General features: G+C 36.0%; 1 protein-coding gene across 1 annotated transcript in view; it reads right to left on the bottom strand.

Moving 5' to 3' along the window:
• Positions 1-122: 122 nt before the first annotated feature.
• LOC138940723 (midasin) overlaps positions 123-14,042 on the bottom strand; it is a 114,447-nt gene continuing 100,527 nt past the window's right edge. Inside the window, exons 12-20 of the mRNA XM_070309862.1 lie at positions 13,745-13,889; positions 13,380-13,606; positions 12,340-12,551; positions 11,088-12,085; positions 8,826-9,958; positions 3,948-8,356; positions 1,234-3,681; positions 785-1,025; positions 123-513 (exon numbers count right to left, since the gene is read on the bottom strand). Of these exons, the coding sequence (XP_070165963.1) occupies positions 334-513; positions 785-1,025; positions 1,234-3,681; positions 3,948-8,356; positions 8,826-9,958; positions 11,088-12,085; positions 12,340-12,551; positions 13,380-13,606; positions 13,745-13,889 (9,993 nt within the window). The 3' untranslated portion in view covers positions 123-333. The remainder of the gene's footprint in view (positions 514-784; positions 1,026-1,233; positions 3,682-3,947; positions 8,357-8,825; positions 9,959-11,087; positions 12,086-12,339; positions 12,552-13,379; positions 13,607-13,744; positions 13,890-14,042) is intronic.

Below are 14,042 nucleotides of genomic sequence, written 5' to 3'. Positions count from 1 at the left end.
AAGCAGTGGTATCAACGCAGAGTACTTTATTGAAAAAATGTGTAGAATGTGACAAGATTAAACAAAATAACTTAGATTTAAGATATAAAATACTAAAAAATGGCAAAGAAACTTAAATATAATCTGATTATTCACTTTAACTATTTGCAATGTAATTCAGTTTAATGTAGCATAATTAGATTTGCAAATAATAAGTTTTTATTATTTAAAGTCACATTAAAATTTGTTTCTTATCACAATTTCTGGTACATATATACATATACTTAGTAATTAAGAACATATATGTAAATATAACAAATTTTTAAAACTAATTTTCTAATGTTTAAAATTACTTTAAGTATCCATTTTTCCAACTACTTCAAACCATTGGCGTAAGGCATCACTCAGAACACCCGGTAATGTATTTATGTCTCTAAGAGTTATGTAGAATGGAAATGGGAAGTTATCCATGTATGATTGAAATCTGATTTTCGTACCTTCAAATATAGGTATACGAATATCCAAAACAGAATCCTGTGAAAACATAAAAGCTTTTTAATAACTACTTTTTTTTAACAATTTGAACTATTAAAGGCCTTCACATATAAAATTCTGTAAGGACGTAAGAAAATGAATCAATCCCAATCGAGTATTTGGTTCTCCGTAACCCTTCCACTTTTACGGAAAGCCCAATACTTGATTGCTTACGTCTTATGTTCTTACGGAATTTTGTGTGATAGTCTTAATATATATTGCGACGATTATTAATAATTTAACATCATTTTGAAATACGATTAAAAATTACCTTGTTCATTGGATTGTCAACTATTATAAACACTAGAAAGATGTCCGCCAGTTTAGCTCTCCTTATGGCTTCATTTACGATTTTTTTTCCTTCTGAAAATATTCCTCTGCCATCTGACAATATTACTAACAGCTTAGCATTGTCGGATGAGCTACATTGATTTTCAAACATCTCCACTATAGAATTGACCAATTGACCAATCATCGTTTTTCTTTGATCAAATCTCACTTCTTGTATTAGTCTAAAAAACGAAAAGAATAAAATATAAAATATTAATATTCTCACACATTCAATAAAACAAAATAGAATTATTCTAATTAAATGAAGTCAAAGCACAGTTAAACATATAAAATGGACTATTGAAAGATTAATATTATTTATCTTCAAACTATATATTTAGCTTATAATTTATTGAATTAAATATTTATATTAAATAAGGATATAAATACCTAGATCCACTTTGTTCTGTGAAAGCTTCTCCCAAAGGATGCAATATTTTCACTTGTTCTCCAAAGCTTACAACACTAAGTTGCCCTACTTCCAGATACGTCATAGCCTTGCTAATCAATGATAGGGATTCGAAGGCCAATTCTTTAGAATGATTATCTGCCATGCTGCTGGAATCGTCCAATGCGAGAATAATCTGATAATCACGTTTAAAGGGCTTTGTGCGCCTGAGCCAGATTTTATCTTTGCGAAATTGGCTGGCTATGTATGGAATGATCTTCCGCATATTGATGCGTTTGCCTGTCTTATAATCACCTCTCAATCTTGATGCCTGCGTAGGCTCCAAAACCAGTCTCAATTTCTCCGATAAATCTCGAGCGGCTGTGTCCGTGACCGAACATAAACAATTCCACGCAGCTGCAGCTTCTTCCGTGGATGGTATCTGCGTCCATTCGGCTAACATTTTTTCTATTTCTAATCGTTTTCTCTCCGTATAACTAGAATCAAAATTATTTTCTTCCACATTCCATTCCATTGTATGAAATGTAGTTTCATTTCCTCTCTGTACCCTCATAGTCTCCGCTGTTTCCCCTTCTAACTCAACCGTCGTCTCCTGATTATTCTCAATGTTGTTTCTTTTACTATCGGAATCCTTGTGTTTATCGTTTGGAGTGTCAGAAATCTTTTCCGATCTTTGTTCTTTTATTTTATTATCTGCCATGTTATTTTCTTCGTCTTCATGCATTTCCACATCTATAGCATCATCCTTTTTCTCTTCTTGATCCTCTTTTTCTTTATCTGTGTTAGAAACTTGTTGCCTGACTTGATCCTCTGTCGCGGCGTCGAGCGTGTAATCGTCGAATCTCTCGGAATCCTTTACATGTTTAGCCATCTCGGCCTTGTCTCCATCAGTGTTGTCCGAATTATCCTCTTTCTCCTCCTTTGATACCTCGTCCTGCGTGTAGATTGTTTTTAACTTTTTCAACGCTGGCTCGAATTTGTCAGACAAACTGCGATCTTCGTTGCTCTTGCCTGAGTTTTTTCTCTTCTCGATTGATTTTGTCATAGTGTTTCTCTGCGAAGCGGGAATAGTTTCCTGCTTAGACGACCCTGAATGCCCGCTTTCTTGCTGCGCTGACTCCGATTGACCGGTGCCGTTATCGTTACTATCCTCTTGAGTATTTTCGGCTGACATCTCCTGCTGATCTTTGGTTTGATCCGACTGTTGTGCCACCGTATCCCGCGAACCTTCCGTCATTTCTTCAACTTGTTGCGCAGAATCCATTTGCTTGCTCGCATCATCTGCACTTGGCGCTGCCTTTTCTTGCAACTTCTCTTCCGCTTCTTCATCTCGATTTTGCTCTTCATCTTTGTTTTCGGTTTCCGCATTCTCTTTAGTTTCCTGATTAGTTTCAAGCTCTTCCTGTGTTTTTTGTCCATCCAAGTCCATACTTTCGCAATTCTCGTCTTCGTCCTCGCTAGACTCCTCTTCAGGATCGTTTTCTTTATTTTCCTCAGTTTCTTTTTCAAATTCCACATCCATTTTCTCTGGCATCGGTTTAAAATCCTTCATTTCATCGATATCAAACGGATTCTTCTCTTCGCCATGATCTTCCTTATCTTCCTTATCGTCTTCATCTAAATTTATATCTTCTGGTAGATCGAGTTGTTGAGGTTCAGGTTGAGCTTGGAATTTTCCGTGATAAGGATTAATTTGATCTTCATCTATCTCTGGCTTGTTCAGTTCATTTATTTCCTTTTTATTATCCTCTTCTCGACTTTCATCGTGATTCGCATCGTTATCGTCATGCTGTTTTCTCTTGTCTTCGTCGTCTTTTGCACCCATTTCCTTTTCACCGATTCGTTCACCCGTACCTTCCTTTTCGTCTTCATTCTCTGGCTGCTGATTATCATCTTGGGATTCTTCTTTATCGTCACCCCAGATTTGTTTATCAAGCTGTTCAGCATCTTCTCCCGTTTCTCCCATTTCTTTATCCAAATCATTATTTTCGTCATCGTCGCTCTGTTCTTCATCATCATCGTTCTTCTCTATATCCTGAGGTTTACTATCGAAATCCTCGGACATATCAATTCCTTTTTCCTCTTCCTTACAACTCTTCTCGTTCTGTTTCTCTTGCTCTTGGTCTGCGGGTCTTGCGTCCTCAAGCTGATCTTCGGATTCTATCTGATCGCAGACGTCTTTCGTTCCTTCACCATCAGCTAAGCCCATCCCGCCTTTTCCTGTCTTTTCGCCAGATTCATCTGTTTCGCCTTCTTCGAGATCTAAATCTTTTGGCACGCAAAATCCATTTGCAGCTAGATCCAGGAAGACATTTAATTGCAGATATAGCATTTTACACGTGACGCGGAATGATGCTACTTGTTCATATAAATAAAACTGGGCAAACAAGAGATATTGTTCCAGCAGTGGTAAACATTTTAGGAGCAATCTGGAAGAAATAATAATGAGCATTTATCTATATCAATTCATTCCGTAGAATTTAAAATCTATGTTTTATATTCGCGAAATTTTATTAATATTATATTAATATTATTTTATTAATATTATATTATTTAATTTATTAATATTTTTTTTCGTTTATAGATATGTCAATATGTGCTTTTTTTAACAAAAGATTTTTGAAAGAAACATTACATTACATTTTAAAATTATCTGTGTGCTGTTTAAAATATTAAATAATAAAATAATTCTTACCCGATACAATAATTTGCTGATTGTAGATCGAATTGACGTATCGATAGTAGAAGATCGAAAAATGAATTGGATACTTCGGATAATTTTAATTCGGTTATATCCCGCTCAAGGAATTCAACTAGTTTTTCGTTTAATCCGTTTTCTTCTATTTTTCTCTCTATATCTTTATCATTTTCATTATCTTCCTCATTCGGTGTCTCGCTTGCGTGTACCATATCGTTCAAATTAATATGTTTCTTGTATTTTTTTTGTATGATAAGCAATATCGTGTTTATTAAATGTTCCAGGGCTAATTCGTATTGCTCTACAGCGTTATTATTTTCTTTTAATTGATCTTTATCTTCTACGGATTTTCGTAAATTTTCATCATAGTTATGAAGAAAGCATTCCATCTTTTTATCCAAGAATGCTATATTTTCCCAGATAGGATGTACAACGTTCGAGCTCTCAAATATTTTTTTCAGTTCTTTAGATTGTATTCTTAGATTTTCAATCATTGTGTAGCATTGCTCCAAGAATTCAAAATGTTTCGAACTTAATAAAGCATGGATGGAATCTTCGGAATGATCTACTGATAATATTTCAAACGGCATGAATAAGGCGTGGAAACGTTTTGCGATTGCTTTTACAGATTTTAAGCTATTCTCCAACAATGTGTGCGCATTTCTCCAAACTTCATCAGTTCGAGAGACGGCAATTATAGAAAGCGCGTTCGCGTCTAAGGTGAGCACGGCTCTATTCGAATCCGCTGGTGATTCTGCGGGGCAGCATTGTAAAAATAGCAGCAGCTGCTCGAATCCAGCTTCTAACATTATCAGTAATGTCTTCAAGCTCTTTGCGCAATCTTGGCCATCGTGTTGCTTCGATATATTCAGATCTTGCTTGCGTATTTCGGATAGATTTGAAATCTGTATGCGTAGCGATGAAAACCGATCAAACGATCGTGCTATTGACATCTTCTGTTTATTAGCCATCAGCATCATATGCGCGGAATATCCTCGACAACGTTCCATATTTTGCAACCCCAAGTCAGTTTGGTTTGTGCTGAGCATCGCGTTGAGAGCATTTAATCTGATAAGAGATTTATAATAATACTTCTCGCAGCCTTGCCATTGCGTCAACATGTACTGGTCTATCTTTTCCAATTTGAAATATTGACCGATTGCGGATAGATTCAAGGGTGACACTGTGTAATCTATTACTTTATCCGCGTTGTTCTTCAATGTTAATGCACCGATACGATAGGACACACCCATTTGAGTCAATGCCTTGAAATAATTGGCGAGCGTCATTCTCTTCTGCTGTAAGATACTCTTCGCCTGAGATTTTTGTTTGCCCTTTAGCAAACTTCTGTCAATGTCCATGTCTCGGAGACGCGTGCTCTGCTCCATGAAGTTCATGACAAATTTCTCAAGTTCTGACCGTATACACGGATAAGAACTTGTCAGGATTATCTTTTTACATAAATCCTTGGCCGTCGTCAGCAACGTATCTACTTTCATAATAAGTCCGTTTGTAAACAGCGTTTTTACCTCTACAGATCGCGGAGGTTTCTCTATGATAAAATCTTCAAGATTGGTCATATATTTGTGATGTTCTTGAACATCCCAGACGCCTTGTTGTTTGATCTCTATACTATAAGATTTTGACTTGACGATCAAACAAGAAGACACGCTTTGTTTCAAAGCGCTCTGAAATTCCTTCGTATACTTATGTAGAGTACGATGCGTCTTTTCAATTGTTTCCTTCACTGCCCAGTAATTGATATCGTTCCATCGCGCAATTTTAACGTAATCCTCCAGTTTCTTCTTGATGGGTGTTCTCAATGCGGCGATTCTCGCGTTTACGTCGTCCATGAATTGTTTATAATAATTGTACATGTTCCACAATATAGCTGAGAGTTCGCTCTTTACATCACTGTCGTCGAAATAATACACATGACAATGGAACGTCAAGAGAAGATTTAATCGCGATTCAAACTCGACAAGAGATGACTCGTTCATGAAACGTTCCAGCGATTCCATCAACTTTTCCTTAGTGACAAACTCGTCGTTCGCGTTCAGACATTCGATATCACTCCTCGCTGATCTCCTTATGTAACTCTCGATTAACGCATATAGGAAGAACCACCATTTGGACGTGTTCGATCTAAGATCTTCAAACGTCGCATCGAGCAAACCTTTCCAACAAGACAATTCCAATCTTCTCCACGATATTATTTGCTGCGTCAACGCGGATATATAGTCTCCCATACTAACGCCGCTATGTGCGTTATCCTCCCATTGCTTCATCTTGACAAGTAGCAGCTCGAGACCCGTCAGGAACCTGGAGATAGGCGACGTGATCGGGAACGTATATATTCTCTCTATTATATATCGTATCGATTTTAGAGCGGGATGCTCTGGCCATTCTTCCAGCAATTGATTAACGCGATTTAAAATTTTTTCGCACAACGGCAGACACTGCTTTGTTTCCTTAATGTTGCATTCCTTATAGAAATCGTGCGCTTTTGTTTGGACTCCAGTGTTCTCACGTAAAATTCGATCCGCGCTCTTCTCTTCATTCGCTTGCAGCCCCAAAGTGACTAGGAGATTCAAGCTGTTGTATAGTTTAATCGCAAGTCCTTCGCTCAAACTCGGTAATACATGATCGAGTATTTCGTATACAGTATTATACCTCTGAATTAGAGGTCCAACATAATCCGTCGAGCACACCAAAGTGGAACTGTTACATATCCACTTGGACGTGATGAAGGTCGTAACAATGTTTGAGTGAATTTCTTGAATCTCCTTGATATCATCCTTAGTGATGAGACCGCTGAAGGTCGATTCCGATTTGTTTGATTCGGTCGGCAACGCGTTATTTCGATCGAGAGAAGATTGTGAACTGTCCTCTATGTCGTGAAAATCTCTTTCGCGATGCGTGGGAAATAGCTTGCGGACTTCCAGAGCGAGTTCTTGCTCTTCAGTCAATGTATTTCTATGACTTTCGATCTTGTTCTTGTATAGACTATCTCTCTCCGCGGCTCGTCTCTCCTCCTCCTGTTGCTGTTGCTTCCAAATTAAGACTATTTGTTGCAGCAGTTCATTTACCTCTCGCCACAGTGACTTGGTCAGACCTCTGTTGAGAATCACATGGTTGTGAAGTTCATGCAAACCTGACTTAAATATTCGGAACTGCTTTTGCATTCTAACAAACGCGTCCGGATTTTCAATCAAACTTCTTGTGCTTCTGGAAACGCACAAATTACTCAGGTTCAAAAGGCTTTCCTGTCCTTGACCGATCGTCGGAAACCGAATCAAGTTGTATATCAAAGCTTCGGGATCGGACACTCCATTTGTATGCAGAGATAGCCGTCGTCGAATTTCGTTGATCAGCACATTAACACCATGACTCAATTGTGTCAAGGCCGCCAGCAGCGGAAGAATTATATCTGGGTAAACCGAGAAATATTTTACCTCAATTTGCTCGGCAAATCTTTGCACCGACAAACTCCAAGTTTCCGCTTCTTTTATAACGGTGTTGAAGGTCAAAAGATTGGTCGATTTGCATTCTTGACTCGCGATCGCGCATAGATTACGCATGTGCTTTTCCACCATCTTGTAGGAACCTATTTGATTTGTAAAATTGGCGCAGTCGTTGCTAAGCGAAGCAAAATCGACGGATGGTGATCTGAATGCTTTCAAATAGCTGAGTTTGTCTCTCGTCTTCAGCGAATTTTTCTCGTAATTTTTTACGGCTACAAGTCTGGGATGAGCGTGTTCGTTCTCCGCTGATAATCCTAGAATACGATTCTGTAACGATGTAACATATACCATTTTTCTGCAATCAACGATGTCCTCCTCTAGATATTTGAGCTTCAGTTCCACCTTGTACACGGGATCGATCAGATCCAAATTTCCAAAAAGTAGTAATTGAATATGACCGAGCAATATCCACGCTTTCCCTCGTTGAATTATATCTTCCTCGTTACCGACATTTGTCTCATCAATGCTATTTATTTCGTTGCACGCTCTACGGAATTCTTCTATTGGTTGGAAATAATCAGTTTGCAGCCTATTTCTTATGACAGTTGCGCTATTTCTACCTTGTTTCTCTATGATATTCGCAATTAAATCAGGTACATCATTTTCGGCGTTCATTCTATCGATTGCGGATAAGTACAAGCGTAAATAAAACTTTAATGTTATCAAGTCACTGCTGATAAAATCATATGTTTTATTTGTTAACGAAATACTATTCCGCCATAAAATCTCATTTAACAGCTGCAACTGATCCATTTGCGCCATATATGTTCCGAGCGCGATTGAGGAAAGTACATTCTTTCTTTCCTTCTCTCCATTTGTTTTGTTTAACATTAATTGCAGCACTAGATTTAAGAGAACGGCCCCGCCGAAGTAGTTTTCCGTCTATAAATATGCATAAATAAAGATTAATGCTATATTTATCAATAATTTTTTTTTAATTTGCAATAAGAATGACTTAAAAGTTCAAAGAAAAATATTTCAATGAAGAATAAAAGTACCATTTATTTAATTTGAGAACAATCATATGATTATTAATTTGAAGTTAACTTCAAATTATTTAGTTAATTAACATATTGTTATATTATTTTTATTTTGAATTTAAAAATATACTGCAAGTTTCATATACATAAAGACATTAATTAATAGATGTGCAAACATTAATATATGTGTGCGTGTGTGTGTGATTTAATATCACAGATTTTGAAAGATTCTTATATTATTTCTAACAGAAATAAATGACAAAATCAAAATAATAATTAATTTTGAAATCAGTTTCAGAAGAAGAGAGTTCCTAAAACTAAGTATATAAGTCACATAATTTGTTTTCTATATAAAAACAAGATGTACAAACCTTGCACTCGGCATAGGAAGTTTGTGATCTGTCTATATCCTCTTCCATTATACCACGCCAATGTAAAAGGCGGTTTGTATTCTTGAGAGCGTGAGATTGCCGAGCGAATTGCTCGAGCTGGCAGAACAATTCCGGTAGCAACAAGATCTTCTGTGTACACTCGATCTCCGTTCGAGTCATCGCGTTCAGCAAACCAATCAAATTGCTCGGTATACTGGGCATATCTGCGAATCTCGTGAGACATTCCGTCGAGGTGGTAGTGGAAATCGTTCCTTCTCGACACATCTCTGCCTGCATAGTATAGGCGAGCGACATAAAGACGTACTCGTGAATCGGCCACAACTGTATCTTCGCGTTCAACTGTGTCATTTCCTCCTCTGGAAGTGAGCGCACTCTGTTTCGAACGTTCTCGATATCCGCGGAAACTTGTAGACGAATGTGGCTCTCGTCGCAGAATCGCTCCATTTCGACGATGCTCGTCATCTCTTCGATCGGTTTCCTTGAATAAACATCGCTCCACAGAGAGATCATTTGATGTCTCATCGCCAGCGCGTCCTTTAGTTGCACGGACATGATCTTCAGTTCTTTTAGAAGGACCATTTCGTCTTCATTTTTTATGTTGAAATCTTTCGTTAGTCTTCTTAGCCCAGAGTGCACTTTCATGCAGATCTCCGAAGAGTGAGGCGGTGGAAGTATTAAGTACTTTTTGATTCTTTTCGATATCTTTTTGATAGGATCATACACCGAATCCAGTTGGTTGTTTATTTGGGATACGATCTCCCACAACTCGATCTCGCTCGCAGTCTTCTCATTAGGAAACTGTCCGACCATCCTTGACAGTTTTCGCAGAAACTTTAAAAGCCACTTATAGTGCACCTTTAGCAACGAAGAGACTTGTTCCAGATTCGTGAATATGTTTTTAGACTTTTTCAATTTGTTTATTAATGTCGTTTCGCCCAGCCTCTCGAATCTCGTGTACCATTGTAATTCCCTCCTCAGTTCTATGAATTCTTCGGGGTTCATGCTTATATCGCTATCTCGCAGAATTGTCTCGATGTAAGAATTTGCTCGTTCAATGAATTGCAGGAAATATGTTATAAGCGGTTGGTTCTTCAATTGCGAGAATAGTTTACCTATAAATATTATCTGCTAATAACTTTGTTTTTAATTTATTAAATATCGTTTATTTATTATTAAATATCGTATCTTGAAATGAAAAAGAACAATTAAAAAATAAATAATAATCGAAAAAGATACTCTTAAAAAAATTACGGATCTTAATTTCTAAAATAAAGATAGTAAAGTATATATATTCAGCATAGAATCAAAATAACTTTTTTAAAAATTGTGATATTCTTGTAAGATGCGATATCATTAATATAATATTAATGCAATATACAGGGTGTAACAGAGCGCCCGTATCAGCAGTTTTTTTAGGAAACAACGCATTTTCGTGAAAAATGTTTCATGCAAAAGTTGTAGAGCTCTAAATGGCGCATTATATAATAATATTAGTATGACTTTGAATAGCACCGTCAAGATCATATAAAAATCACTTTGAATTTTTTAAACAAAACCTCCTATTTTGCATCACATATTCTTGTAGCTTACCTCGAGAGCTTTTCAAAATACTATAATAAAGTATTTTTTCATTAAGTATTTTTTGAGTTATTTTATATTTTAATCTGACATATTTTGATATAAAAAATAAAATATTTCGTAAAATATTCAGTTTTCGATAATCTTACCGTAATACTTTTATGTACAAAATAATGAGACAAATCAATTAGTGGGGAAAAAAAGAAAGAAAAAAAAAAAGTTTAAAAAAATACATTGTAAATAATTTTCTTAAAAACAATTATTTTTTTATACTAATTGATTTGTCTCATCATTTTGTACATAAAAGTATTACGGTAAGATTATCGAAAACTAAATATTTTACTTTTTATATCAAAATATGTCAGATTAAAATATAAAATAACTCAAAAAGTACTTAACGAAAAATACTTTATTATAGTGTTTTGAAAAGTTCTCGAGATAAGCTACAAGAATATGTAATGAAAAATAGGGAGCTCCATTTAAAAAATTTAAAGTGATTTTTATATGACCTTGACGGTGTTATTCATGGTTATACTAATATTATTATATAATGCGCCATTTAGAGCTTTACAACTTTTGCATAAAACATTTTTCACGAAAATGCGTTATTTCCTCAAAAAACTGCTGATACAGACGCTCTGTTACACCCTGTAGAATATTTACCGTCATGTACAATGCTGGAGTATTGTTTGACAGATATTGCGTTTTTATTCTGTAATATTTCCGCTTTCATTATGTCATTTTTGAGTATCATACTGCGCGCGTACAATAGCAGTAATAATTTATTTGCGTCATTGCAAGCGTTATTGTCTTCATCATATGTCATTCTTCCAACAAGCTGCCACAAATCCCAAGGCAAATTTTTTACGTTTGCAGAACGAAAGCGAAATAATATGATTATATTCGCCATTAATGCGCTTTGTTTCTCAAGTTCGTTAAATACTGCGCATTCTCGTAGCATCTTCGAGATCCACTCCTTCCTGAGAGGCGCATCGTCTCGCGAGGATTGTTCATAAAAATTCAACAGAAGATACGGCAATATCTCAGTGACGTCAACGTTCATTACATATTCTTCGTCCTCTTTAAGACCGCAAAAGTCATTTAATAATTTCGACGTAACAATATTTCTTTCAACATTTTCTGGAATATGTTTTATACCTAATTCATACATTTGGACAGCCGCCTTGAATAGTAAACCTTGCTGTCTGATTATAGTGAGTCTTGAATTATCTTGCAGATTTTTTACGCTCCACGTGGCAGCATTCAAATCGATCACCGCGATCTCTTCATTATTGGCGACATGCCGTTCGATGATTTCATCGATCAGAGAAATCAGATGTTCCCTAAATCGTGGATCGCGCATCGGTCTAGCTTTTATATAGACGTCGATACATGCATTTCTGATTGATAGCTCCGCGGGGAACCCGCGCAAGGATCGTTGCTTTACCAGGAACGCAGTGTGCAACAAATCGACCGCGCTGAATCGGTCCACCGCGATCATCTCTTTTGACACGATCTCGTAAATCTCGAGTAACGCATCGCGTTGTGTCGATTTCAGGATACCAGCGTTAGATAGCAGCGATTTGAGATCGATCGCGTCATCATAGATGTTCTCCTTCGGACCAAACATGTAAATTTCAACGCCTCTATTACGCATGGCCCTAAAATCGAAAAAGAAATATATTAATACTATCGCGATAGAATTACTATAGTTGTCCTATTTCGCACCGATTATAATTGCAATTTTAAACTTTTATATACGATTACGATAAAAGTTTAAAATTACAATTATAATCGATGGGAAATAGGACAACTGGGGATTATCGTATTCTCTTTGAATATTATAATAAAATTGTCATCTCGTTGGCAACTTTTTTCATTTTTTCATAATATTAAGTACCGAGAGAGAAATTACCTGGAAATTTCGCCGTATCGAGGATCCATAGTTAGAAATAAACGGAAATTTTCATGTGGCTTAATGGTGACGACATTGCCTTCACTATCAACACCTCGTTCACCGATACTGAGAACACCGTTTGGCTCTAACAGTCCATTAAGCCTGTCTAATACAGCGGGGCTGCATAAATTAACTTGGTCGATGAGTAACCAAGTGCCATCTTGCAAGCACTAAAAATGATTCCGTTATTATACTGTTTAAATAAATGTTTTGTTGATCAAAAGTTGAAATTTTACAATATCAATTTTTCTTAAAGACAAAAGCTTACGATATTTTAAATATTTCTACATTTTCGATTTATAAAATAATTAATATTATTCTTTTCTTTCAAGATAAATGTTCTTTTCTATATTTTCCGATTATTTTATTTTAGTTTCTAGATGCGTTAAAAACTTTTGATAAAAAAATGAAAAAAAAAGGCAGAAAAAAGTAGCAAAAAAAAAGCAGAAAGTTTCTTTGCATAATATATGTATATGTCTATATAGACAGAGAATACGTAAATGTGAATAAGATATATTGTCTAGACGTAGAAATGGCTACACACATAAAATATTAAAATTTCGCACTTCACAATTGCAATAAAAATGAAGTAGTTTTGCGCGTTAGAAAAGTTTTGGACGTCGCAATTTTTGACTCTATTAAAACTTCAGCGAACACTTATACATTATCGTGCGTCAAGGATAAAATATTGAAAAAGGCAACGCGCGGAGTGAAGTTCAAAGTGGTGTGTAACTTTATCGCCAGTTGATACCCGCGATATGTAAAATATGAGAAGCATTATCAGGATACCGTATTAAAAGTTGTCTAAATCAAGGAATATTCGAGGAATAAATATGACGAACACACATTTTAAAGCAATCAAAATGTTTCCTACGAAATGTTCGCATCTCAACTATGTATATGTAAAATATTTACAATATACATCCCGATAGAAGTGTAGCCCTTTCTTTTTCTTTGCCAAAACAATCTACGGAAGTTTGTGTCGCTGAATGGAATACCTTTACTAATACGCTATCCACCCATTCAAATTTTCCGCCAGCATTCAGACATTTATCCTCTTTGACAGAAATCGATAGACTTTCCAATCTTGACTCGATATCTCGTAATTCAGATTTCCGGGAAGGTTCCCAAGACTTAATCGCTGATACCAATATTAACAATTCCTTGATTTTATTTAAGAACAGCTCGCTTTCCGCTGCCATTGTTTTACCGGTGACATTTTCATCTGGCGACAAACGAATAATGAGTGATAAGATTAATCATTGTCCGTAATAAAAATCAGATTTCTCTCTCTCTCTCTCTCTCTCTCTTTTTCGGCAAAAAGAAAATTTCATCCTGACAATGAAATGTTTATTTTACTTACCAAATAAATGTCGCACTTGTTCCAAATGCTTATGAAGCTCGACAACTTGCTCCAATTTGTCGATGGTTATCTTCGTTTGCAAGCTATCGATAAGCAGATCTGTTACGCGTTCAAATAGTTGCTCGAGATGTCGATTGTAATCCGTCTAAAAGAAATGATAAGAAATGCTTAGTTCTGATCATGTTTAAGTTATAAAAGAGGATATAAAGTTATTTTATTAATTTAAATTTATTAGTTTTAAATTATATATGACAATTGCGTATATCATTTATTATAATTGAATCCTCTCAGGGACTCG

Source organism: Polyergus mexicanus, unplaced genomic scaffold (genome assembly GCF_030449975.1).
Source record: "Polyergus mexicanus isolate NDT 795.1 unplaced genomic scaffold, iyPolMexi1.0 SCAF_17, whole genome shotgun sequence".
Classification (NCBI taxonomy): Eukaryota; Metazoa; Arthropoda; class Insecta; order Hymenoptera; family Formicidae; genus Polyergus; species Polyergus mexicanus.
Note: the sequence above shows the minus strand (reverse complement) of the source record. Positions and strands in the feature narration are given on the sequence as shown.